This window comes from Colletotrichum scovillei, assembly GCF_011075155.1.
Source record: "Colletotrichum scovillei strain TJNH1 chromosome Unknown Contig00001, whole genome shotgun sequence".
Taxonomy (NCBI): Eukaryota; Fungi; Ascomycota; class Sordariomycetes; order Glomerellales; family Glomerellaceae; genus Colletotrichum; species Colletotrichum scovillei.
The window spans coordinates 3479772-3504654 of record NW_023336259.1 but is presented as its reverse complement, the minus strand read 5'-3'; the positions used below and the strand labels follow the sequence as shown (position 1 = coordinate 3504654).

At 55.0% G+C, this 24883-nt stretch overlaps 8 protein-coding genes across 8 annotated transcripts; 4 read left to right on the top strand and 4 right to left on the bottom strand.

Moving 5' to 3' along the window:
* The first annotated feature begins 1101 nt into the window (after positions 1 to 1101).
* Positions 1102 to 2498, top strand: HER10_EVM0003304 (nitroreductase). The gene has a single exon (XM_035472986.1). The coding sequence runs from the start codon at positions 1622 to 1624 to the stop codon at positions 2366 to 2368; it is 747 nt and encodes a 248-aa protein (XP_035338165.1). The 5' UTR covers positions 1102 to 1621; the 3' UTR covers positions 2369 to 2498.
* A 312-nt stretch (positions 2499 to 2810) lies between these two features.
* HER10_EVM0001160 (phosphatidylserine decarboxylase) lies at positions 2811 to 4601 on the bottom strand. The gene is made up of 2 exons (XM_035470916.1): positions 4052 to 4601; positions 2811 to 3995 (listed from the first exon to the last, which is right to left on the bottom strand). Exons 1-2 carry the CDS (start codon positions 4492 to 4494, stop codon positions 2909 to 2911), a joined length of 1530 nt encoding a protein of 509 aa, XP_035337958.1. The 5' UTR covers positions 4495 to 4601; the 3' UTR covers positions 2811 to 2908.
* Positions 4602 to 5421: 820 nt separating this feature from the next.
* HER10_EVM0002772 (ubiquitin family protein) lies at positions 5422 to 7980 on the top strand. Its single transcript, XM_035472467.1, has 2 exons — positions 5422 to 5848; positions 5906 to 7980. The coding sequence occupies exons 1-2, from the start codon at positions 5564 to 5566 to the stop codon at positions 7820 to 7822; spliced, it is 2202 nt and encodes a 733-aa protein (XP_035338120.1). The 5' UTR covers positions 5422 to 5563; the 3' UTR covers positions 7823 to 7980.
* A 1047-nt stretch (positions 7981 to 9027) lies between these two features.
* HER10_EVM0006689 (uncharacterized protein) lies at positions 9028 to 10695 on the bottom strand (the record flags this gene model as incomplete). The annotated part of the gene is made up of 1 exon (XM_035476268.1): positions 9028 to 10695. The coding sequence occupies one exon, from the start codon at positions 10693 to 10695 to the stop codon at positions 9028 to 9030; it is 1668 nt and encodes a 555-aa protein (XP_035338475.1).
* A 3494-nt stretch (positions 10696 to 14189) lies between these two features.
* On the top strand, positions 14190 to 17778 carry HER10_EVM0008318 (ssh-4). Its single transcript, XM_035477845.1, has 3 exons — positions 14190 to 15810; positions 15876 to 16181; positions 16233 to 17778. Exons 1-3 carry the CDS (start codon positions 15555 to 15557, stop codon positions 17156 to 17158), a joined length of 1488 nt encoding a protein of 495 aa, XP_035338647.1. The 5' UTR covers positions 14190 to 15554; the 3' UTR covers positions 17159 to 17778.
* Positions 17779 to 19376: 1598 nt separating this feature from the next.
* On the top strand, positions 19377 to 21714 carry HER10_EVM0002310 (uncharacterized protein; the record flags this gene model as incomplete). The annotated part of the gene is made up of 1 exon (XM_035472027.1): positions 19377 to 21714. The coding sequence occupies exon 1, from the start codon at positions 19393 to 19395 to the stop codon at positions 21712 to 21714; it is 2322 nt and encodes a 773-aa protein (XP_035338071.1). The 5' UTR covers positions 19377 to 19392.
* Positions 21715 to 21948: 234 nt separating this feature from the next.
* Positions 21949 to 22867, bottom strand: HER10_EVM0005758 (short-chain dehydrogenase/reductase; the record flags this gene model as incomplete). Its single annotated transcript, XM_035475362.1, has 2 exons — positions 21949 to 22547; positions 22618 to 22867. 2 exons carry the CDS (start codon positions 22865 to 22867, stop codon positions 21949 to 21951), a joined length of 849 nt encoding a protein of 282 aa, XP_035338382.1.
* Positions 22868 to 23724: 857 nt separating this feature from the next.
* On the bottom strand, positions 23725 to 24193 carry HER10_EVM0008792 (uncharacterized protein; the record flags this gene model as incomplete). Its single annotated transcript, XM_035478301.1, has 2 exons — positions 23725 to 24063; positions 24122 to 24193. 2 exons carry the CDS (start codon positions 24191 to 24193, stop codon positions 23725 to 23727), a joined length of 411 nt encoding a protein of 136 aa, XP_035338687.1.
* Between the last annotated feature and the right edge of the window lie 690 nt (positions 24194 to 24883).

Below are 24883 nucleotides of genomic sequence, written 5' to 3'. Positions count from 1 at the left end.
CGGGAACTTGGGAGAAAGGGGTCTCGGATGAAATGCGGCGACTTTTGGATGCGCCTTGGTGTTGCTGCAGGATCCGATCTGGCTGCTCGCTGTTTGTGGATACCTTCTTAGAGCAGGTCGGCCGCGAGCTTTCGAGCCTTGGACGCGCGGGAAAGGCGCAGGCGCAGGGCGCATCGCTGTGCATGTCTTTGGATGTGTTCGTTCCCTAGCAAAGCACTTGGACAACTACATAGACATGGTCGGACGATCAGGGAGACGGGAATGACAGACACACGCGCGGTAGATTGGAAATGAAATGCCTTGGGGAGAAGCTATCAAGCTATCCAGGAGGCTAGTTTTAGCCCCCAATCTTGTGTGTCCTCTGGGTCTGTTCTTCACCGCCTGCAAGGGGACCTAAGCTGGTCGGGATGTGTGCGTTCGTAGTGCGATGTACCTGTAGTCTATCATTATTCTAGAATTTTCGTGACAGGCGTGGCGTATGCCCGCATGGGCGTCTTTTCCCTCTCTTTGCAATTCCCGCGCGGTGGATGTTTGCATTGTTCCCCGATTCCCCGAGAAAATATCGGGAACCGGAACTACAGTATGCTCTCCTTCTTCTACTTTGGCATTGGACGAGAAATAAAGTACCTTGCTCTAGGGAATCCCCCGTAAAAGCTTGTCTTCCGGTACTGGTAGCTAGCACAAAATGATGTGAATCGGCGAGTAAGAAGTCCAATTATCATCGAGTCGTGAACAAACTACATTCTGTATGTATGTATGTAGGTATGTAGGTACCTATCGCGCTGTCGTTGTGAGGTTTCCGCGGGGATGAAAATGCAAAAGGTACCCCGCCAGCGGAATGATGTCAATTGAGTACTCCGTATCCGTGTACCGCCCGCTTAATCATCCCTCAAACTTCCCCAATACGACCTAGTTAATGTGTCGAGTGACATGACAAAGAAATGCGATTCTGCAGCGAATTGTGACTCGCCGTCGGCCATTGGAACCAGCAAAAAACATTCCGCTTCATCGAGCGGGAGCTTTCCTGCGCTATCGACTCCATTTCCTCCTCGCCAGTTCGGTCGCGCTCTCCCGCTATCTAAAAGCAAGGTACATCATGTTGGTGACTGGCGCCAGTTGGATATCATTGGGTCGACATTGGTAATCCGGTACACGCTTGATTACCACACCATTTGCTCAGCGGCCGGGTCCTCGTCCCCCCAAAGCACGCCTTTGGCGCTCGAGCATCTTCAGTCAGGGGGGGTGGTCCCCATCCGATGATGGAGACGCCCTGATCCATGGCATGGAGGGGCAGAGAAGCGGGGACCTTGGGCTTGCAGTGTAGCTCTTTGGCGCACCTGCTTGCTTGCTTGCCTGCGACCGCAGTGCTGCTTGCTGTGGTTGCTAGGTGTTGCTGTCGATGGTGGGGAGGAGGGGTGCGAGGGAGGGAGAGGTTTCCAACGGGTTCTGAGACGCCTTTGCGGGAGAAATCCCAAAGGCGGGATGGGAAAGGTATCCGTACCTAGCGTCAGTACGGATACTCCGTAGCTATTGTGCCCCCCCCCCCCCCCTCCTCTCCCTCGGTATATAACCCATCGAGACGCCCTCCCCCCATCTCGCACATCTAGAAGAGAGAAGAACCATGATCAGCATCACCAGAACAGCAATCCAAGCATCAAAGAGACTCTCCACCCTCCGTCCTCTCACCACCACAACCATCACCACCACAAAACAACACCAGTTCTCCAGAACCTTCACCTCAACCACAGCCAAAATGTCCGCCCCCAGCGCAAACCTCATCCTCGACGCCGTCAAGGCCCGCCGCACCTACTACCCCCTCTCCAAGACCCTCCCCATCGAGACCGCCCGCGTCGACGAGATCGTCAAGACCGCCCTCGCCCACGTCCCCTCCTCCTTCAACTCCCAGTCCAACCGCGTCGTCGTCCTCCACGGCGCAGAGCACGAAAAGTTCTGGGACATCGCCCTCTCCGTCCTCAAGGCCATCGTCCCCGCCGAGCAGTGGGAGTCCACCTCCGGCAAGCTCAACATGTTCAAGGCTGCCGCCGGCTCCGTCCTCTTCTTCGAGGACCAGGACGTCGTCAACGGCATGCAGGAGAAGTTTGCGCTCTACGCCGACCGCTTCCCCGTCTGGGCCAACCAGTCCGACGGCATGCTCCAGTTCGCCGTCTGGACCGCCCTCGAGGCCGAGGGCCTCGGCGCCAACCTGCAGCACTACAACCCGCTCGTCGACCAGCAGGTCGCCGCCGAGTGGAAGGTGCCCGCCAGCTGGAAGCTCAACGCCCAGCTCGTCTTTGGCGGCAAGACGGGCGAGGCCGGCCCCAAGGAGTTCAAGCCCATTGAGGAGATCTTCAAGACCTTCAGCTCGTAGACGGCAAATCGAAAGCGACGCTTAGAAGAGACGGACAGCACTCTCGAGAGGTTTAGAGCGTAGAAAGAAAGTCAGTGGAGGAAAACACACACATAAAGCTGCATCTGCTGGAGTTTTTTTTGGCCCCCCCTGTTTGGCTAGTTAGACAATCTTTAGCGATGGACTTTTGATTGAATTTAATGCATTGGAATGATTGTAAAACATTTGTTCTGTCGTCGTCTCTCCAAATCCTTTCGGAATAAAAACAAGTGCCATGTAAGTGAGACGGGATCGGCGCCACGCTGACGGAAGCCAATTGAATCCGCCCATTCGAAATAAGCATCTGACGCCACGCGCTGACGGGATTCAAACGGGATTCGAATCACACTTTGGGAGTTCGGGCTGACATCGATGGTGGTACTTCATAGCGCTGACTGTGGGAGACTACGAAAAACAACATGAGATGAGCTCTCCGTTTTTGTTATTCATCGCGACGCTCTAAGTCGATTGGTGTATATGTGTACATGGACATTCGTCCTATTTAGACAAAAAGACATCTTTTCACTCCTCTTCAATAAATCCCAACGCCTGGCCCATTCTGACCGTCTGGCCCTTTTCAACAGCCCACCTCCAGCCAGACTTGTCATCCGGCGTTTTGCCCTCGGTCGGCGCCTCAAACACCAGCACAATGGTGCTACCGAGCTGGAAACCACCCATCTCCTCGCCTCTCCGCAGAGCGTGACCGCCGAGCACGGGACTGGCCGAGGCATACGTCGCCTCGGCGAATCCCGTGTAGGGCTCACCGCGGGCCGCAGCCTCCTCCGCAGCACGATCGGCCGCCGTGTCCGTGGTCAAGCTGTTGGTGCGCAGCTCACGATCAAAGTTGATCTTGATAGATCCCACGTTGGTGGCACCGACGGGGACGTAGCTGAAGAATCCGTAGCGCCAGCGTCCGAGGAGAACGACGCGCTCGTTGAGGGTGAAGAGACCGGGCAGCGTGCGCTGGAGGTACGGGGAGACGCTGTAGAGCTCGCCGGCAAAGTGACGGCGGCGTTCGACGACCCAGTTGGCGGGTGAGTGGAAGCGGTGGTAGTCTCCAGGGGCGAGGTAGATGACGGCGTAGTACAGGGACGTCTTGTTGTCGGGCGAAATCAGGTCGTACCAGGGCTTCTCGCCGAGGGCAAGGTCGGCGCGAACCTCGGAGACGGCAGACGGCGAGGGTGGCTCGACGGCCTCGTCCTTGAGGGAACCCTTACGCACCGACATAGCGGGGCCCGAAAGGAGGCTGGGTACGGTGTAGGAGATGCCATTGACGCGGGCGAATTCCTCATCCGTCTTGACGAGGTCCTCGTTGGGGGAGATGTTGGCCTTGTCCGCCTCGGCTTCCTGAGGGGTGGACCATCCGCTTGCGATACTTGATGTGGGAGTGTTCTTGCCGAGGAGTGCGTCGATGCTGTAGGTCATGCCCTTGACCTGCTCGATATCTCCGCCTTCAATCTGGCCGTATTGTAAGACGCGGCCATCAGAGGGGGAGAGCAGGGCGTTGGAGTCTGGGTGGAGCGGACGGGAACCGGGCTTGAGCTGGCGGTAGAAGAAAGAGGCAAGGTTCGGGTATGTTCGCAGATCGGGTTCGGCGACTTCGTCCAAGCTGTCGAGGTAGGTTAGCATGGAATGATGCCAGACTCGGGCTTTTTGAGACTTTACTTGACGCCAAAGATCCATGAGTAGAGCTTGAATCCGGGAACACGAAGGTAGTAAGGGATAGTCAATTCGTTGAACCGACCCCAGAGCCTCGAAATCGCCTTCAAGGGCAGCGTCGACATGACCTGGACCTGCCATGGTCCATCGGGCCTGATCTTTGCGCGCTTCTTGGGCGGCGCGCCATCTTGGACGTCGTCCCTCTCCTGCTTCTCGCGCTCGCGCGTCGAGACCTTGTAGAACTGGACCAGGCCCAGGAAGCCGATGCCGAGGCCGACGGGGATCTGGTACCACTGCACTTTGCTGTTGTTGAGGGCGTGCCGCAGGCGGGAGGAGAAGCGAGGGCGCTGCTGCTGCTGGGAGAAGAATCGGGTCGAGGCGCAGGGGCCGTGGAGAGAGAAGAGGTTGGTGGCTCGTAGCTGGCTCTGGCGAGCGTACAGCGTAGCCATGATGGGAATGGGACCTCAATCGAGAGAGTTTGCGATTGTTTGGGGCCACCGGGCTTTTTGGCTGGGTTTGCGGGGACGAGCAAATGGGCCAGACGACGACAGTTTGGATGAGCAGGCGTCTTGCGATAAGATCTTGCAGCTCGGCAGCAGCTTTGGCATGACGCAGCACGAACCATCCAACTGCGCTAGTCTCATTTGGGCAACTGGCAGCAACGTCCTCTTAATGATGCATTTGAATAGACTTCGAGCACACAAAACTGCTGGAAGCCGAGGAGCGTCACTTCATTTTTTCAAAGTTGTGTTGAGGAGACTTTTCCGAAGCAAATTCGGAATCAAATTATAAAGGCTGCACTGTGGCTCGAAGCCGTGAGGCGACTTGCCTCATAGAAGTACTCGAGTCGTCCATCTCTGACAGGTCTCGATTGTTTCTTGTGCGTCTGAAGCTCGAGAGACCCAACTCCCCGACTTTCTCATCATTTTTTCCTGTCCTGGGTTAGTCACTTGGCAGAGGGATGAGAATAATTGAAACTCTTGCGTCTCTGAGACCGTGACGTGACGTTGCTGACCCCATTCATGCATCACTATTGCCGCTATTGATGACACTGCTTATGTTCACATACAAATCTTCATAGGAAAACATGTAAATTATATAGAAATCAGAGTGACAGCAAGGTAAGGCTGCCAAAGATGAATACCGATAGGTAAGTTCCAGGTAATGCATAAGGTGCCTCCCTTCCCTCCATGTGACCGAGGATCAGATGCATCCCATCTTCTGGCTTACATAATGGGGCTGTCACCACCCGCCCGATTGGGACAGCGTGCATGGGTCGGGCCTTCCGGGTCCCAGGGACGGACTACGTACCCACGTTTTTAGTGAGGCCAGCGGGTCCGTACCTGAGCTGGAGAGTCTGCAGTCGGAGAGCAACACATGTCCTAAATTTCCCCGTCTACGAACGACACGGTGACATGAGCATCGTCTTCTTGCGCATACACCACCACTCCTTTCCCGCGGACAATCAGACGAAGCTGCCGCGTCGCGCTCTGCGTGGCATGACCGATAGGCCTCATCATGGCCTCTGAAGCCTCGTCTTCCACCGCGCCCTCTGCGCCAGAGGCTACTTCTGAACACCTGTCCGTAAACCTGCAGGTCTTGTCGCCATCCACCGCTGCAACGTCTAGCCGGCCCTTGGTCTTCCCTGGTCTCGCGGCTACCACGACGGTTCGACAGCTCAAGGAGAAAATTCGACAAGCGCTTCCTCTCAAGCCGACCGATGCCCAGCAGCGATTGATCTACCGGGGCCGGCCTTTGGCGCAGGATGGGGACACTCTCCTGACCGTCCTCGGTGAGGAAGTTGTGAGTCCCCCTGCTCTGCTGACAATTGCACACCATCGCTGACTGACTTGGGGACAGATCCGCACTACCGACCAGCAGACGATTCACCTCGTGCTCCGAGACATCGCAGAACCGCTTCGCTCTACGACTCCGACACCGGCACTTGCTCGAGGGTCGAGCCCGGCGCCGCCCCCTGCCCATTTTCCAGGCCCTTTTGGCACCACCGGTCAACCCCAACACGTCCATCATCATGGCAGTCAGCCTACAGCTGCGGCCTTTACCAGACGAACGCCTCTGCATCCGACGTCGAACCCTATGCCGTTCCCTGCACCGCCTCAAATACCAGCGAACCTGACTCTGCAGCAGCTCCAGCAACTGCAGGCGCAACAGCACCAGAGCATGACGGCATGGATGAACGGACTTCAACGCGAGGCTATGAACAGGGCCATGGCCCACCAGCAGATCAACCAGAATCAGGCTATGAGAGCGTCTATGGGCGTGCATGGCGTTGGCGATTCACCGGCGGCGGTCCCCAATCCTGCGGACCCCACTCGTGGACGAGCCAGCCCGCTTAGCAATCCTGACGGGCACACGTATGTGCGAGAGGGCCTCATGCCGAACGGACAGACGTATCGCGTAACGGTCAACGAGACCTTCCTCGGTGGCCAATTGAATGTTCAGCAGCCGGGCAGTCAAGGTACTTCGACGCCTCTGTCCACTGCTGACGTCCAGACCATCTTGAGGGCCGCTGACAGCAACCAAGCAACATTGGCCATGACCAATGCGATGCAGAGAAGCGCCTCTAGCACATCCCTTGCCAATGGAGGCTCATCTATTGGCGTCACTACCCCTTACTACCCAACACCTGGATCCAGAGCCAGTAGTAGACGGCCTACCCCTGATCCTACCGCTCGCTCAGTCAGCGGCGGCAGCAGACATTCTGCAAACGCTCAACAGCAAGCACCGTCCGGTCCTGAAGTTTATATCTTGTCTTCGCCTCAAGGTCCTCGTGCTCTATTGATCAATAACGCCACGGACTCGTACTACACTCCAAGAGGGCAGCCCCACACTACCTCAGCCCTTCACCAAACCGCCTCTGCGCTCGCGAGAATGCGAGGTCGCCCCCAACATGTTGCCTGGCCAGGAGCTTTTGTGACTCCACCACCCCATCACGAAGAACAGCAACCAGCACATCAAGCAGAACCTCAACCGCATGTGCAGCAGCAGCACCAACCTGAGGCGCAACCACCCATGCATCAGCCTCAGGGACAGCCTGCCGCAGCAGCAGTGCCTGCCCACCCCAACAATCCGGGTATCGCTCCGCTGATTGCGCAAGTGTGGCCACACTTTTGGCTGGTAGTTAGGCTCGCCCTCTTTGTGTGGTGGTTTACCTCGCCCAATGCAGGCTGGTCTAGGTGGATCACTGTGATTTCAATCGCGATCAGCATCTTTGTCCTGAACACTGGGCTTCTAAACAATTACTTTGACCAGGCTGTGGGGCCAGTCAGACGTCATATGGAGAATCTGCTACCCCTAGCTGCGCCGAATAACGTCAATGAGCCTGTCCGTCCCCGAGACGACCAGGCCGTGGTTGGACGCGATGGTCAACCTGATCCGACACGAGCAGCTGCCAGGCTGGTAGCTCAGCGCAGACACGACAACGCGAATTGGTTGATGGATCAAGTGCGGCGGCTCGAGAGAGCTGGTCTTCTCTTCCTGGCTAGTATTGCACCAGGTGTTGCGGAGCGCCATATTGCTCATCTTGAAGCTGAAGCCCGCGCCGAGCGTCAGAGAAGGGAGGAAGCGGAGGCTGCCGCAGCCGCTGCGGCAGAAGCTGCCGCCAACCCTGAAAACACGGAAACCCAGAATAATGACGAGACGAATGAGACTTCAGGACGCAACGATGCCGAGGAGGGTGAGAACGAGGCTCAGAGGGAAACGCACGGGGGAGACCAGCGGCGAGCGGAGGAGCAGCAGCCGCTATTGGCGCTGTAAGAGGGAGGGACGGGGTCTAAAGGATCGAATAAGATGAAGGATCGTTGTAAAATACAGATTACCCAGTGGACGCTCCAAGGACGTCCCTTTGTGCATGGAGTCGGGTGTAGAGCGTTGACATCGGGACTCACATCAATGCATGTTTTTATTTGTCCAGCGTAAACATCAATTTATGTTCTATCCATTTCTATCTTGACCAGTTTACGCCGTGGATGCAACCCTGACCCAATCTGTTGCAATACCTCAAGTCAACCTGCGCAAGTCGTCGTCTTGGGTTGAGATTTTGAGTCGTTGACGGGGCCCGACACGATGGTGAAGGCTGCCCGATGCCTCATAACTCAACCCTTTTTTAAAACGCCCAGGAGTAATTGACCCCTCTACATGAGAGCCTCGTCTCACGTCATTTCTATCGGCCTTCCTCTATGGTATGCCCCGAATTATTACGCCATAGAGGAAGGCTCGTCGTTGCCGTCGTTTTCGAAGTCTCCTCGTTGCAATCTCTCTTTTCTCCATACACGATTTCCCCGTATATGACCGACCACCAGACGATGGCCGGCTGTCTAACCCATTTTCTCATTGAGCATGGGTCAGACCTCGTCTCTTAGTAGGCAGTCGGTCGTGGAGTGTTGGAGGTCAGGTCAATACGACCCTTTCCTCGCCGTTTGCCGTGTGCCTTTTTCTCTGCCTTCCTCACATACCTTTTTTTCTTATCTTCCTTTTTTCCCGGTCTTTTGTTTTTCTTTCTCTTCGTCTCTCTATCGTATTCATATCGGCACAGGCTCCAGAGGATGTCAAGTTCTATCGGGGCCCTGTCGTTCTCCCAGACTCGAAACAATCTCAGCAATGACGCCTCTACTTCGTGTCTTGCGTCGTTGATTGCTTCCTATGCGTCTGATCAAGTTTGTCGTGGTCATGGTCAATGTTTAATACTCATCGGCTCTCACTCCAGGTACCATCATCTCAGACAATCAGAACGAATGTCTCCTTGCAATCCTGGAAGGGAGGGGTGGGTAATTCCGGTCTCCTGATACGATAGAGCGATGGCGAGCAGACAGATATCATCATTCCGACGGCCCCCAAGATTGGACCTTGTCGCATCGATGCGAAGGCGAGCAGATATCATCGTCCCACCGTCCCAAGACGAGTGCCACCGCATCGATACGCGTACGGTGCTTCTCCCAGTGCGGGCGAGAAGAAAGAGGAATTCAAGCAGCCTCCTGCGTGCCATTGGCCTTGACCAAGCTCAAGCCCCAGGCACTCCGTCCGTCAACGACCGCGGGCCCAGGGCGTCTGGCGGCAGGCTGCTGGGCAGCAGCAGGGGCCTGCTCCTCCTCTTCCTCCTTCTTCTCCCCCGAGGAGATTGGAGTCTCTACTGACTCCTCTTGCGAGGAGTGCTCCTCAGAGAGCAGCTCCCCTGGAGTTTCCTCCGCGGTGGAGAGCTGCCCTCCTTCCTCATCCTGAGGACTCTCCTCCTCGGGGTGCTCCGCCTCGGGAGTCTCTTCTTCTGCGGCAGGCTGTTCTGCATCCTCCCCCTCCTCCTCCGCAGAGTATTCCTCCAAGGTATGCTCCGGAGAAGGAGGGGTGATGTCGCCGGCAGCGGAAGAAGGGGTGACGCCCCCGCCAACGGAGGGAGGGGTGACATCGCCGGCGACGGAATTCGGCAGCTGCCGTGGCGACGACTGAGGGGTGGCCGCCGCGTAGGACTGCTCGCTCGCCGGCGGAGGCGGGACGTACATGGAGCCTGATGACTCGCTCATGCTCACGTCGTCGCCGTCGCCGTCGTAGCCCTCGTCGCCGTCGCCGTTGGCGTTGGCACTGCCGCTGCCGCTGCCGCTGCCGCTGGCCTCTCCATTGGCGACGCCCCCGTCAGGGCCATCGTGCCGGAAATGGCACCCTGGCCTCTTGCAGCCAAGACCGTACCAGCATTGTATGGTAGTAGGGTCTTGGGCCGAGTCTGCGACCGCTGCGGCAGGAGCGGTGTTGGGGACGGGGGCCTCTTCAGGCGCAGGAGAGGTGGCGGCGACAGGCGCGAGCTCAAGCCTTGAGCCTTGGTGAGGGCTGAGGGGGGCGGGGGAAGGGGAAAGGGGGTAAACCCCCGGTCCGGGTTCGAAGCCCGGAGGAGGCGCGAGGGCGTTTGACGGGCCCGGGCCCAAGCCAGGAGGCGGGCTAAGGGGTCCGGGCTGGTGGGTGGGCCGCCAGCTCATGCCCATGGGATCGATCGGCGGGCCGTGCAAGGGTATGGGCAGGCCCGGCGGCGGGAAGGAGGGACCGGCGTAGCCGTAGTCGTGTCCGCCGTGGACGAGGTGGTGCGGCGGGGCGTAGTAAGGTCCCGGAGCACCGTATTCCGGGGGGCCATATCCCGGTGGCGGGCGAGAAGGCCCAGCGTACGGCGGCAGCGGCGAGTCGAAGTACAACGTCGCCTCCTCCCGCGTGCCGTCGAACGTCGAGCGGCCCAGGGCGTTGGGCATGGGATCGGGAATGCGATATCCCATCCACTGAGGCGGCGGCAGCGCTGGCTGGTGCTGGTGCTGGCTGTGGCTGCTGTTGATGTGGCCATTGTTGGTGTAATGGCCGTGGTTGACGTAGTGGCCATTGACGTACAACCCACTATTGTACGTGACGCTGCTGTAGAGGGCGTGGGCGTTGGCGTTGTATCTCGCCTCCGCCAGCGCGACGTCCTCCTCCTGCTGGGCCGCCGCCGCGACCATCTCGGGACGCAGCTCCCCGTCTCTGTGGGGGAAGTTGCAGTTTTCTCTGCCGTAGGTGCAGCGGCCCTCGAGGAAGTGGCGACAGGTGCTTCGTTTATCGCGTGGTCTGCGGTTGGGCTTTTTGCCTTTGGACTTCTTGTCCTCGCGGTTGTTGTTGTGTTCCATTGTGAATAAATGGTGTATGAAGGGGGATAGTAAGAAAGGTAACTGGGCAGGTAACTGGGCAGGTAACTGGGTAGGTAACTGGTGACTGACTGAGCTGACTGACCTGCTTGCGAGGATAGGAAGGAATTAGAGGGGTGAGAGGTGCTCTGTTATGGCTTATAGAAAGAATACCGGAGATGGATGGTATTTCTACTGGGAACCCTGCGGCGCTGGCGGCGTGGGTTACTCTGGTGAATATGTATCGGAGATGGGATAGAAAGAAGGAGTGGATCACTTTTGTATCGGAAATAGCTTCACTGCAGTGCAGTACATAGCAGGTGAGTTTGGGATGAGTCTCATAGACAGGAGATATGTTTCTGCCACAGACTCACGAACCGGCCTTGGGTAAAGGCGATTGTGGATTATCCTCCCGTCTAGAATAGTTCGCGTCAATCACACTCATATTTTATAGTGACTCTACAGAGTGAATCCACAAGAACTGCGAAATTGTTTTGGAAACTTCAAACGTGGGTGATTCACAAAACGTGGAAGCAAACAGGACGGGAACCGCGGTGGTCGTTGGTATCGGTACTAACAGGGGGGTGTCATGGTAAAACTTTACCGCCAGAAAACTTACGGCTTTGATGTCGAACCCCAGAACAAACAAGCAACAGTGACAGGTTAAAAGGGTCGATCGTCATGGTAAAATTGTGATGCGACCCCCATTGCGTGCTATTGCAGTTGTTGCAGAACACAGTCATTCACCTTCGTGGTTGTTCAGGTTTTCGGACGATGAAGAAACCTTTCCCGGGGTGCGGCGCGAGGAAAGCGATTTTTCGGAGGTAGATGAAAAGTGGATCACGAGTTGACCATGTCTCCCGTCCGGCCGATCTCCCGCACCGGAGCAAAGTGGAGTCGAAAAAGTCAGAGTGGATCCACCTGGCCCTACGGGCGGGGGGCACGGGGGGGTACGAAGTCGGAATGTGCCCAAAAACTCTCAAGTTTGACGTGCTGAGTAAGGTAGCATCGCAGCATACCCAAGTAGGTAGCGGGACAAACCACGAAACTAGGTAACGCAATCCACTCCCACCGACACCGACAACCCCCGTGCCCCCGATTAGCGACTGTGCGCGCCGCCAGCCAGCCCAGCGAAGACGGGTTGAAGGAGAAGGCGTCCGGGTGCGGCGCCGTTTGGAGGAATTTCTGACGTGAACTTGACAGGTATCCGGTGTCCGTCAATGGTGGAATGCGATGGGGCACTGACAATAGTCTGGCGGCGGGCCGTGAGCAGGATCTTTTTTTTCTCTTTTAGGGCTTTTAGGAGCCATCTCCCCTCGCCGTCCCTGAAGCTCTTTCATCACGGAGGTCTCGGACCCGATCACGGACAGGAAAGGGGGCAACGCTGGAAACGTACCCTACCCTCAAATTTTGACGATGCCGGGTGCCGAGAGATACGAAGAGCGGGAAGGATTACCTAAGGCTTGGGGCGTTTGGGTGCGTGGGCAACCGTTCCCGGGCATTTCAGAGGAATGAAGAGGGAAGGGGCATGGATGGATCGGTAGCAGCATGAAGAAGTCGGATGCAAAGGGGGAAATACGGCGCATGATGATGGCCTGCGCGTTACAGTGACGGGACGGGGGGATGGTGTCGTATCGCTGGAGTCCTGGACGACGGTCGCGGCCATTGGAGAAATAATAGCCCCTGAGAGAATGAGTTTTGCGTCAGGGCCGCCGTTGTTCATCACCTGGTTTCCGAACGCAGACAAAGAGAATGCCATTATTGACCCGCGGTAGTTGGCTAGTCGAGTAAATAATGAGACACCAAGATTCCCTTTGCATACCTTGGTCCTTACTATGTACGAATACTGCGTAGGTACGGGGCAGGGAGGAATTGCGGCTGAGCACGGCCGGCGGCTTCGAGACGAAAGGGGGCACTCTCGTCTTTTTTTGGTGGTATAAAGAGACGGCCAGAGCATGAAACCGCAATGCGAATCTCTTGTTGTGAGTTGAAACTAGCGGGCTGCGCCAGGCCCTGCCCAGCCACCCTGCCATTCCAGTGGCCCCCGCCCCCTTGCCCTTCTCTGGGCTCTCATTGCCTCGTTGGTCCTCGAACTTTTTGGGCTAGGGTTGGCGGGTGGGTTTGGTCCTTGACCTAGCATGGCTTAGGCTTAACCGCCCGGACGGGTGGTTAATGCATGCCTTGTTCTGTCGCTGTGTTCTGTCCATCGTTGTTCCCTATTGTCATTGTCGCGTGTTGCGAGTAAGTATGTTGATAGCGGAAACAATGGCAGAGATGGTGTTGGAACTTGGATGTTTGGTGGTTGGCCCCGGACGGCTTTAGCAGACAAGCAAAGGGGGGTTGGTCAAGGTCTACGCCGTAGTGCATTATAGATGTTGTGCCCCCGGGAATATCATCAGTAGTCAATCGAGGTTGCACAAACCCCCGCAGACTTGTTGAGCAGGAAGAAGAAAGCAAGTCGTTGGCCAGTTTTTGGCCTGCGTACGGAGTATGGATAATGGAGTAAGGCAGGCAAAGGCGCCCAGTTATGCAGTGGTTGGCTGATGTTCTGCCAGCCTCTCACAACCTCCGCACGCTTGGCTGCATCTTCCATCCTCCAAGCAAATTCGCGGTGAAGGGGACGCGGTGAGGTGAGGAAGCCATGCGGGCATGGTCGGGGGGCTCCCGTCAGTCTCCTCCGGTGAGTGGTTCCAGAGCTGCCGGACGGACGATTGCTGCAGATTCATCGGGCCCCTCGGGGGTGTTGTGCGTCTTTGATCCTCCCAACCTCCGCCCGCTCAGAGCACGTGCGGTGTCCGTACGAATAGTGGCACATATCTGTTCCTGAAGAACCTTGAAAGTTGGAACAGGCGCAGACGGATACCTTGAATGACTGAGTGAGCGACAGACTTGCTTGTTAGCCCACTTTTGCGGCGCAGGTACGGAGTACATTGGAGTTGGCGGGTGGGGTCATAGGACGACCAGGTACCGAAGATGGCAAGATTCCAAGATGGGAGGAGACGGAGATGGGAGAGATGCGTGTGAGATGGTGCGGATAGATGGGAGATGCTGGAGGGGGAATGGAGCTGGGACCCGTCTGTCAGCGTCATCTACCTGCCTGGGTACCTTGGTTCTGAGGGGCCTGACTGAGCGCGGCGACTCCGCAGTACGAATCTTGCCCCCGCCACCTGTTAGCACTTTTCCACCAAACAACACTGAAAACGGTAGCGCATCTCTAACACGATGCGGACTTGGCTCGCGTACTGCGGCCCCTGACCCGCTTGTACCTTGTCCAGCTGCGTCTTGTGCCGTCGTCTCCCGTACGGATGCACCTTTTTTTTCTTGGTGCTCTTCTTCGTCCTGCAGTCCCGGGCGGTGCCAGTTGCGAGTGACCTCTTCCCGGAGCAGGCAGTCCTGGCCTGCCTGTTACTATCGGTACGTACACAGTAGATGTAGATGTAGACGTAGACATCTCGACGTTCCATCCTTCTCTTTGCCTTCTTTTCTCCTCACTTGACGTTAGACACAAGCAAGCCAACTCTTGACAGATTGATTGACGGGAATCGGCAACGCCTAAGCCCACGCTCGATTTGTTTTTGCCCTTTACTTGTAGACCTGGTTGTGTCCACGGTCCAGCTTGAATCTAACCTTCTTTTCAGAAAGAAACCTACCTCGAGACACCACCACACGCAACGAGGGATACATACGTACGCATTATCCATACTTGGTACCAAACCACCGGATTGCGTGTGCAGCCCTTTGCTCACACCTTGCTTTTATTTTTATTCTTTTTTTTTCCCCCTCGTCCCCCTCTTTTTTCCATCCCAACACTAAACTGAACTCCTCTCCCATTTGATCTCTCTCCCTACCTTACGCTACCTCTAGGCTTTCGGAGGTATCGTTCGGATACTTGATCCCCCGGTCCCTTCTCCCTACGTGAACGGGGCCTATCTATTTACCTTGCCGTACCTTAACTAAAGTACCTTGCTTTTCGATAGTAAAAGGTGCCTAGTCACGGTAGTCATCCATCGCCCTTGGGTAGCCCGGGCAGCAGAGAACCCGGCCGACTCCCTTTGCGCCGCTGCCGCCTACATAACCTTACCTTAGGTTACCTGCTTACCTACCTACATTAAAGTACCTTTCCCCAAGGCTGAGAGAGAGACTGAGACTGAGACTGAGAGTGAGAGAGGGGACCCGCCACAAACGAGAGCAGCCCATGCCCCATCGACCTGCGACTTGGGTTAGTCGGAGAACTGTGGCAACGCAACCACTCGCCCTGCTTGCTGCTGTTCCGCCGTCGTAGCGGTGCACAGCGCAGCACAGCACAACCGCCTACCTACGCAGTACTTGCGCTGCTACCTCACCTCCAGGTACCTCACTCCCAGGAAGACGACGACAACGCTCGTCTGACCTTGCCGACCGACGCTACCGTGCCTTACCTGCGTGCCTACCCACAGCACCCCGTACGCCTACCTTACCTACCGTACCCTCACCTTACGCTCACGCCTACGCCGCCCGCCCGCGCCAACCCAACTTGTCCCAAACCAACAACCAACTCTTTCGCATCTCTTTCAATCCCAGCCAATCTCTCTCTCTCTCTCTCTCTTCGCACCGTCCGTCCGTCGACGACGACCTTCCTTTATTCTTTTGCCGTGTCCAGTGTATTTCGCCTGTCGCCTTTCTCCTTCTCATCGCTTGCTTCACGAGTGTCGATTCGCCCGCGAATGCTGCTTTCGCGGCGGTGACGCCAGCCGTCCCTCCTCTCGACCGACCCATCCTACCTCACCACCACTCTGCTCACGAGTTCACCACCACCACCACCCCACGAACGACAGCCGATCGATTGACCGGATTGCATCGACAAACGTCGTCGCCTGCCCACAATGGCACCCTCAGCTCCATCATCGGCGCTGAACGGCGTTGTCATTGGATTACTCTCATCCTTTGGCTCCGCCGTCCTTATCGCTCTCATCTTCCTCGTCATCTACTTCTTCAGATACACGGCCAGCGGCCGCATCTTCCTCGATCGCATCGGCCGGCCAGGTGAATATGACGACGAGCAGGCTTTTGCCCGGGAGGAGGCCGAGGCTCTCGAGTCCATGGACGATATGCAGAGAACCGAGTACCTGAGAGCAAAAGGTAGGCAGCCTTCGTATTGTCCTTACCGCGATATCCGCACACGACTAACCAATCCCCCTTTGTAGCATTCATCCAAGCGAACCCCCCGGAATCCGTTCAAACCGACATTTCTCTATCGCAATACCTCGCCATTCAAGAAAAGGGTGTTTCCGCTTGGGAATTTGAACCCGAGCTGGAAATCGCAAATTGTTTCGTCGAAGGCCGCACCGAGATTGAGTTCTTCGACTCTGAATGCACCGTCATGAGCAATCTGCCCGTGCCTAAGCAAAACGAGGTCTACTACTGGGAAGCCAAGATCTACGATAAGCCCGAAAATACCCTCCTCAGCATCGGCATGGCTACCAAACCGTACCCGTTGTTCAGACTACCAGGTATATGGCATTCCAGCCCCTCGCTGCAACCGCATGACGCTAACCATCCAGGCTTCCACAAACATTCCGTAGCATACCTATCAGCAGGCCAGCGCCGTTGCAACCAGCCATTTGCCGCAACCCCCTACGGACCTCAGTTCGTCCAGGGAGATGTTATCGGCGTTGGTTATCGTCCCCGAACGGGCACCATTTTCTTCACCCGCAATGGTAAGAAGCTGGAAGATGCCGTTCACGGTGTAAAGTCGCAAAATTTCTTCCCTGCCATCGGTGCCAACGGGCCCTGCATCGTCCACGTCAACTTTGGTCAGGCCGGCTTCGTCTTCATCGAGGCCAATGTGAAGAAATGGGGCCTTGCCCCGATGACGGGCAGCCTGGCACCGCCGCCACCGTATGGCTCCGAACAGGGCGATATCCTGCTCGAGGCCGGACGCAAGGACGGGTACACGAGCACCAGCGGTGGCGGCGCCGGCGGACAGCAGCGGGGGCACTCCCAGACACAGTCCTACTCGCAAAGTGGCTTGGGACCTCAACATGGTCGGACGAGAAGCGGAAACTTCAGAGTACTTCCACCGAGGAGCCCCGGTCCCGTAAGAAGCCCGACTGACATCTCCCTGACGCACTTTGTGTCCGACGATGAGGGCGGCGAGCCAAGCAGCAGCATCAATCGCGGGCACGAAGGGCAAAGCGTCGTAGGGCTTGGGCTTCAAGACGCCTTGAACCCGCCACCCGAGTACACGAGCCCCGACCACTCGGAGGCCGGCAGCCGTCGGAATAGCACAGACAGCGAAAATACGCCGTTGATCCGCGTTCTTAATCGGAGTCGAGGCGCCTCAGCAGCCGCTGCGGCCGGACCATCGCACCCACCGATACCCAGCTACACCGATGCGGTGAGAGCCGGGGCAGGGCGAGAGGGGAATAGCACTCCGCGATCCAGTAATCGACGCGGCAACCGGTCGAGGTCTCAGAGCGCGCAATGATGTTTGAAAAATTGAAATCTTGCTGGGCAGGACGAAACGGTACCATACCCCCGAAGAAGCATCAGAAGAAGCCTGGTCAAACGGAGTTGAGGACGGCGGAACAGGGCAAGCCGTCATAATGTGGAGTTTGGAGGTCCTCACCAGCCAAGGATGAGAAGAAGCCCCTCCAAACCTGGCGAATCTTGGAGTTTGGCATTTTGGAATAGACGGGATGCTGGTTTGTTTTTCACCCAAAGGGGACAACGGGAGGGGAAGGATTCCTTTTTTTACTTTGTTTTGTTTACGTGGTTCGTCCCGGCCGCGAGCGTCATGATACCTTTGGACCACACACACACACACACCCGCATCGAATTAACGCGCATATCTACTCTCTCTTTTTTACCAGGTTCGGATTTGTGGTGTTGTGATGGTGTTAGCCTCCCAACGCGAATTTCTGTTCCCACTCCGATTGTACGAAGAACACTACCATCACCATCCCCCCAAAAAGTAGGAGTCGCAAGGAGAGTCTTTCACTGCCCGACAAAAAAAGGGTCATGGAGAATATACATGTACACAGGCATATACCGCATCAATCATACCAACCTTTGTGCTGTCCAATATGTTGCGTCCTGCATCTTGTACACCGTGGAACGTTTATGACTGTGACAAATGATGTAAAAAAGAGGTTCCGACTACGGAGTACCATCGTCATTTCTGTGTAAGTGATTAAACAGGATCAAGTCAAGGTCATTGGGGGGTGGGACCACCGTTCATGACGCAAGTCCACGGAAAGGCAAGCGGGAATTTAGACTTTGGGGGGAGGGAGCAAGTCATTCTTACCTATTCCCTGCTTGTGCATGTCAGCTTTTTTGCACGTGCAATGGCTGGCACCTGTTCGCTCCAACCAATAACCAAACACAGACTGGCGCTTGTTTTTGATTCGTCGAAAGTGCAACCACTCCAAAAAAACTAACATGGGCAGTGGATATCGTGGGATTTTGAGAGCAAAATTGAAGACGGGAGAGGAAAACAAAAGCAAAAGACATACAACACCAGGTATTCGCTGGTCGTCACCGACCCAACTACTAATCCGGCCCTCATTGGCTTATCTATGGGAGAGCGGACGGGATCCCGAGTTTTCCAATGGGTATGGTCGTATGTGATGGCTTGAGGGCGAGAGGAAATCTATGATGCGTGTTCTGAGGAAGGGGAAGGTCGGGGTGGCAGGTTGGGGGTTGTAAGTGGAAGCATCTAGCTAGAGCAGATAAGATCCTTTTTTGTACTGTTCATAATCACTTCCATAACTGAGGGGGCTGGGCACCGCTCTTTAATTTGCGGAAGAAAACATGACAGAACCGACGGTGAAGTCGCTCGCGGGTATTTTATCGTTCACTTCACCCTAGGATATGGGACTACCATAAGAACTTATGCCATTCAAACCTATGGTAGTCTGTGTCCTCGCTATCTTACTTACTTGCTGGTCAACACGTTCTTCTGTTCAGAATAGTGATTTAAAAAGTAGCGGGAAGGAATAAATGAGAGAAGGTACAGGCTTGGTTACTTCTATTGCGAGTAGGTAGAAATGCCCTACCAAAAAGGTCTTCAACAACAAGACAACAGAAGGTCTGAGAACCCAACTGGACGTTACCGGGTTCTTAACACCAGAAGAGGCTCAACGCGTCGAGTACATGGGCACGCGGCTATCAAAAGAAACAGTTGGCACGTGTATAAGCTGTTTTTTTCTAGCATGAGTACTATAAAGATGTGTTGAACTAGATGATTTGAACGCAAGAGAATGATTAAAACTCAAGTTAGGTATTCGGGATGCGAATGACCAGCTTCAGCATACTTAGGTAAGAAAAGGATCTTAGAAAGATTAATGAAATTGGTTAGTTAAGTAGACCGTTACCGTACCTGAGTGTGTGTGCTATTCATTGTAAACAATCTCGCGACGGGCTTACGCTAGTTTTGATGGCACCAGCCTCTGCGAGTTCATACATAAAAGCCAGGTGGTTAGGCACCAACGAACTCGATACTTGAGTTCCCCAAAGAGGATGTTGGGAATATGCACTTCTGCCCGATTTCGACTCGACCTGCATGGCGACCGATCCACCAGCCATAGGTACCTTAGCACCACAAGAAATTATTCAGATAGTTGACCCTTCCTCCTCCCCCTTCCCTGCTGCACGTTTTGCTTATCATCCTTTCTTATTCTCTTTCCACGTTTGCGGTATCAGTTCGAGTCTCCCAGCCACATGGAGGTGACACTGGCACAGAGGCCACAGAGCCTGCCGTCATACCGCTACGAAACGTTGAAACACCCAGACTCGACCCGCGTGCTCGTTCTCCAGCCCGCAACCTCATTCGAAACCCAACTGCGGTGTTCCATGATCCAATACAGTCGGCGGGAGCAGCTTCGTAGCACAGATACGTCCCGGAATTATTCTGCCGTATCGTACACCTGGGGTTTGCCCGATTTCTCCGTCGACCTCGTCATTGATCAAAGCAGTGTTGGCGACGACATAACCACGCCCAAGGCGTCGCTGTTGAGAATCACACCGACAGTCGATAGCATTCTACGACACCTGCGCAATCCTCACAAGTCGCTGTACCTCTGGATTGACGCCTTGTGCATCGACCAACACGATGAGAATGATAAGGCGGTACAGATTCCACAGATGGGCGAAATATACAAGTGCGCTGAGACAGTGCACATCTGGCTCGGCGAACTCAATGGCGATGAAGTCGCAGTGGCATTTGCCAACATACGCATGGCTCCTGCGTTCTCGGCGGCGACCGAGTCCTACAAGACGGATCTTTGCAAAAGCTTAACGATGCTGACGCAAAGGCCATGGTTCACTCGAAGATGGGTTATCCAGGAGGTCAGGCTTGCAGATCGAGCCGTCTTGCATTATGGAGAGCATTCTGTTGGATATGCACGCTTCCGAACAGCATGGTACCTGGTGGAAAGTCTTATGATATCTCAGGATAGCCTCAGAGATCTGCGACCTTTGCTGAAGCATGATGTGACAGAAGACCTCTTGGAACTGCTCTGGGGATTTCATACGGCCGTGTGCTCAGACCCGCGAGATCGTCTTGCAGCTTTTGACGGCTTCCTTCCCCAGAGCGAACAACAGATTGATCTCCGGTATGGCCAGATCGGCTGGAAGGAAATGTATCGCCGCCTAGCTGAGAGATTAATCAACAAAGGAACCCTATCGGCGAGCAGGGTCATTCTACACCTTTTCGCGTTTGGATCGATTGCTGGAAGAAGCCTAGACGACGTCGAGTATCCGTCTTGGGTCCCTGATTGGTCTGGGGTTCGACGGCTGGGATTGGCGTCGGGCGAGTTCTTTATGAATCGCCTACACTCAACGAATCGCGCCGACAAGCCTTGGATCAGCTGTTCCGATAAAATTGATGGCTTAGAAAATGAAGTTCCTCCTTCAGAACTCCACTTGAATGGCAGTTTGTTTAGCAAAGAGAAAGAAAAGCTCTTGCTCCAAGAAGCGCAACAAGACATGCCAAGTTCCACGCGGTGCATATCAGAAGACAACTCCCCCAGGACTGGGTTCAGAACCAAATTATCTGTTGAGCAGAATAAATTACGGGCTAGGTGGTCGCCAATTCGTGGTGGTCTGTATGGGAGGAGTGCCCGACTGATTATGACGCTATCGCGAGAACTAGTAGTTGAGAAAGAAAAGTCATGGAAACACGCACTCTCATGTCTCAAGCCAATCCAACATCAATTCTTGACATTGAGGAATTGTTTAAGGATCACGGCATTATTTGCAATTGTCCTGAAGGACAAGGACGCTGCATCAGAGGCCAAAGACCACGTGAGTAGCTGGCCTTTGGACACGCTCTTATCGAAGCTGTACAAAGCTGTCAGGACTGGCTTTGAGAACCCAGGGTCCCTTACCGGGGAACAGACACTGTTACTCACATTGATTTGTATCATCCTACAAAAGTTCGCTTTGGTTGAGCTGCATCCTTTGCCGTACAACAATGTCGGTCCGCAAAATTCTGTTAGCTGGGATGAGGATTATGGTTTGGCACCTCACGATATGAAATTTGGCGACATCATGATCCCTTTTGACGAAACATGGCCGCAATATTTCGCAGGGAATGACTCTTTACTCGGAGAGTCGGGCAATTGGAAAACCTCAAGGGCCCTCGCATTACACCATCTGGTCGAGGTATCGATATGCTTGCGGCCGATCACGCCCAAAAAAGTGTACGAGGTTTCAGACGTTCCACAAGAAGATGGGCTGCCATTACCATTGGACGAGATCGCAGCAGCACGAGATGATGGCTCTCGGAGAACATACAGAGACCCGCAAAACGGCCAAGTGTTTTCCTATCCTCCGAACCGGGTTCGAACAGCGCGATACTTAGGGCCTGCCTACTGTGTCGGAGAGTATAGCGTTGCCGATCATGAGTACAAAAGAGATCCTCATGATACGCAATTCGATCCATATGATCGGGAGACGCGTTTTGTAACCAATTCTGTGTGGGACTATATGAATGCTCGCGCGGAAGGTCTCTGTCGCCCATTAAACATAGACATAGTGTAGTGCAGTTAAGAATTGCTATTAGAAAACCCTGTTTCCTTGGAAAATGGACCCTCCTACTCTTTCGAGACAGATCGTGATGTGTTCGAGTGCATACTCGATTTTGCGTCATGAGGAAAGACATACAACACGTCTCAGTGGTGAATCCAGCCAACGGATCCAAACCCCGGTCGTGTCTCTCCTCAATGACCACTTTAATTTGAAGACAGCCCCGAGTTACCCTTATACTCGCCGCACTCAAGACCTCATCCACGCCTCAAATTCCACCTTGTACTCCTTCCTCCACCGACTCAGTGCCGGCCGCCGCTGAACGACATCCTCCGCAGCCCAGAGCATTCTCTTGGCGTCCATCTCCTCCGTCACCTCATTATCGGGACAAATCACATAGAACTCGTCTTTCGCCATCTTGGCCTCCAAGTAGTCTGCGACTTGCTCCGGAGTCCACGCAGCAGCAGGCTTCTTCTCCGGTGTGCGTTCCTCTTCGCAGCGTCCGAGACTCGTGAAGGTCCATCCCGGCACGAGAAGGAAAACGTTGGTGTTGGAAAAAGAGTCGCGGAGGTCGTAAGAGAGATGTTCGGCGATGGTTTTGACGGCGGATTTGCTGGCGTTGTAGGCTGGGTTACCGGGTGGGTTTGTGATGCCTTGTTTTGAGCCGGTGATTACGATGGCGGCGGAGGAGGAGGGCGATGATGATGATGAGACGGCGGATTTGAAGGTTGCGATGCCGTTGATCACGCCAAAGAGGTTCACGTTGAAGATTGTTTGAAAGGTCGAGGGGTCGTCCCACGCGGAAGAAGGCTGGATCCCAGCGTTGAGGACGAGGAAGTCGATGCGGCCTGGCGAGGTTTGTTAGAATGTCTGTGTACTAGGTTGCAAGGGCAACATTGATCGAGGCAAATATATTACCCTGAAAATCGCTGTCGACACGTTTCTTGAGATGAGCCCAGTCTTCGAGACTGCTGACGTCTGCTTTGGCGGTCAAGACCTTGTCTTCTCCCAAGCTACGTCGTGCCGAGGCCAAGGAGCCGTCGTCGTTGTCAACGATGAGGACCTTCATGCCGTGACCGAGGCATTTCTTGGCGACGGCGAGGCCGATGCCCGATGCGCCTCCGGTGATGAGGGCTGTTTTTGAAGCTGCGAAGACGAATGGAGGCATTGGGATAACGGGTTCAGAGTCGAAGTCGGGGTCGATGATGGGATTCTTCGAAGACACATGCAAAGCTACGAATGGCTTGCGAAGTGAAGCTGGAAGAATTCCTGATTTCAATACCTTTGAGTATGTAATACCTTGGCCTCTGTAGGTCAGTAGCTCTGGCATTCCTTATGTCCGTACATAAGTGTCATACTGATGAAAAACCTGATCACCAATCTTCATCGTCCTTGAGAGGGGTTGCTCGACCTCCACGGCGATGAGAAGCGTATCGTGGCGTATGATCTGAAAGTATAAGGCTGATAGATTGATGTGCGAGGACCACTTTTAGAGGAGTTGGGGGGGATCGCCATGATAAGGGGACCCCAGCTTCAGATCTTTCACACGTTGGTTCTTTCGATTCGATTTCAAATCAATTTGGTTGCACATCTTCTCTCAGGGCGACGCGGAGGTCTTCAGGATGAAGTCAAGCTGTTGGTTGGGGAGGGTTTGCCTCAGCCGTTCGTAGATCCCATTGCCAGGGAGTATCATCGAAGCAAGGAATATGCCATGGTTGAGAAGGTAAGGGGACTCGAGGACAACACGATATGCCTTTCTTAAACCGGATCTGCACACGGTGGATCAACGAGTTTCCTCGGCCGCATGCGAGGTTTATTAGCTTGTCCGCGCATCTGCCCAGCCGCGCGGGATCCCATCGGCGCGCGCCGGCGGACCCTCACAGATCGGCAAGTGGACCACTCGTGTAAGATACCTCCCTTCCCCGCGTATACTCTGTACAAGTGAGCTAACGAAGTTACTGGGTAGACTAGTCCAGCTCACTGATAAAGAGAGCCCCTTCTTCCTCCCGCTGTGACATCCGTCCCCTACATCTTTTCCTTCTGCTGGGCTCCCTCCAAAGCCGAGCACCACGCGGCACGTCGACAGGTATAGATCTCAGCAGCGGGCTTCAATCGATCTAGCGCGGCAGCGTCATCTAAAACCCCGGCCTTGACGAACTTGAACGGGGACGACGCCCCGTCAGCCCAGAGCGTGACGCCGCATGTTCCGCAAAAGTGGTTGACGACCTCGTTGCCGCTGTCAGATGTGCTGGCGTAGTCTGTCGGTGTGCCCTCGTCACACGTGAAGGCGGCGGCTGAGACAAGGATGCTCACGCCAAAGACGCTGCCCGAGACTTTGCGGCAGTCGAGGCAGTGGCAAGCGGCCTGAGTCCGTGGGTTAGTGAACGGTGTAAGTCATGCGGAGTGCATTCTGTTGACATACTGTGGTTATGGGGTCTCCTGTGAACGATATCTTGATGTTGCCGCAGCGGCAGCTTCCACGGGATGAAGACATGGTGTTGATATGGGGGTAGCACAAGCTACTGTAACCAGAGGCGGAGATGAGTAGAGACCGAGAATGGGTCTGGGGAAGTCTGAGGGAGTGTGTAACCATCAAGGTCAATCAACCTTGGTCAAACGACGGGGACTGGTAATTAGTCACTCAAGATTCTACACGTATCGATGGGCATGGTGATGCAGTATAGTTCCAGCCCCCGGATATCCGAGTGGATTCTCTTACCGAAAGGAGGCAGGATATCCGCCGGGCCGCCGTCTCCGATGTGGAGCCAAGATTCGCCGGGCGTCGCGCTCAGCTTCGGCGTCCGTGATTCCGTCCGAATCCTTCGCCGGACATTGCTCTTTCTTTAGTTCGCGACCTCCATCGCGGGTGATTATGGACTGTAGATGGAGCAATTCCCCGATGACAGGCGACGATCCCGGCCTTGCTTGTTTCGAGCCTTCGGGCCCAACTTCACAAACTGGTCCTGAGCTTTCGGCTTTCAACCGTGAAAGTCGACAGGTCTGACCCCCAATATTCCGAATTAACTTGCGTTTCTGTCTGATCTTGTCTCTTCTTTACAATTCAGACAAATAGCAGAGCCTCAGAACGTAAACTTTTGTCCGGTTTCTTGGCGTAGTATTCTAACGACTGCCGACTTTCATACCCCCGGTAATCAATTAGAGTTTCGCTTCCTCCCCCACGTCA

Coding starts and splice junctions, on each gene's coding strand:
- HER10_EVM0003304 (XM_035472986.1), top strand. CDS start 1,622: ATGATCAGCATCACCAGAACAGCAATCCAAGCATCAAAGAGACTCTCC.
- HER10_EVM0001160 (XM_035470916.1), bottom strand. CDS start 4,494: ATGGCTACGCTGTACGCTCGCCAGAGCCAGCTACGAGCCACCAACCTC. Junction 3,996..4,051: donor TCATGGATCTTTGGCGTCAA/GTAAAGTCTCAA, acceptor CTACCTCGACAG/CTTGGACGAAGTCGCCGAAC.
- HER10_EVM0002772 (XM_035472467.1), top strand. CDS start 5,564: ATGGCCTCTGAAGCCTCGTCTTCCACCGCGCCCTCTGCGCCAGAGGCT. Junction 5,849..5,905: donor CCGTCCTCGGTGAGGAAGTT/GTGAGTCCCCCT, acceptor ACTTGGGGACAG/ATCCGCACTACCGACCAGCA.
- HER10_EVM0008318 (XM_035477845.1), top strand. CDS start 15,555: ATGGCACCCTCAGCTCCATCATCGGCGCTGAACGGCGTTGTCATTGGA. Junction 15,811..15,875: donor CGAGTACCTGAGAGCAAAAG/GTAGGCAGCCTT, acceptor CCCCCTTTGTAG/CATTCATCCAAGCGAACCCC. Junction 16,182..16,232: donor CCCGTTGTTCAGACTACCAG/GTATATGGCATT, acceptor CTAACCATCCAG/GCTTCCACAAACATTCCGTA.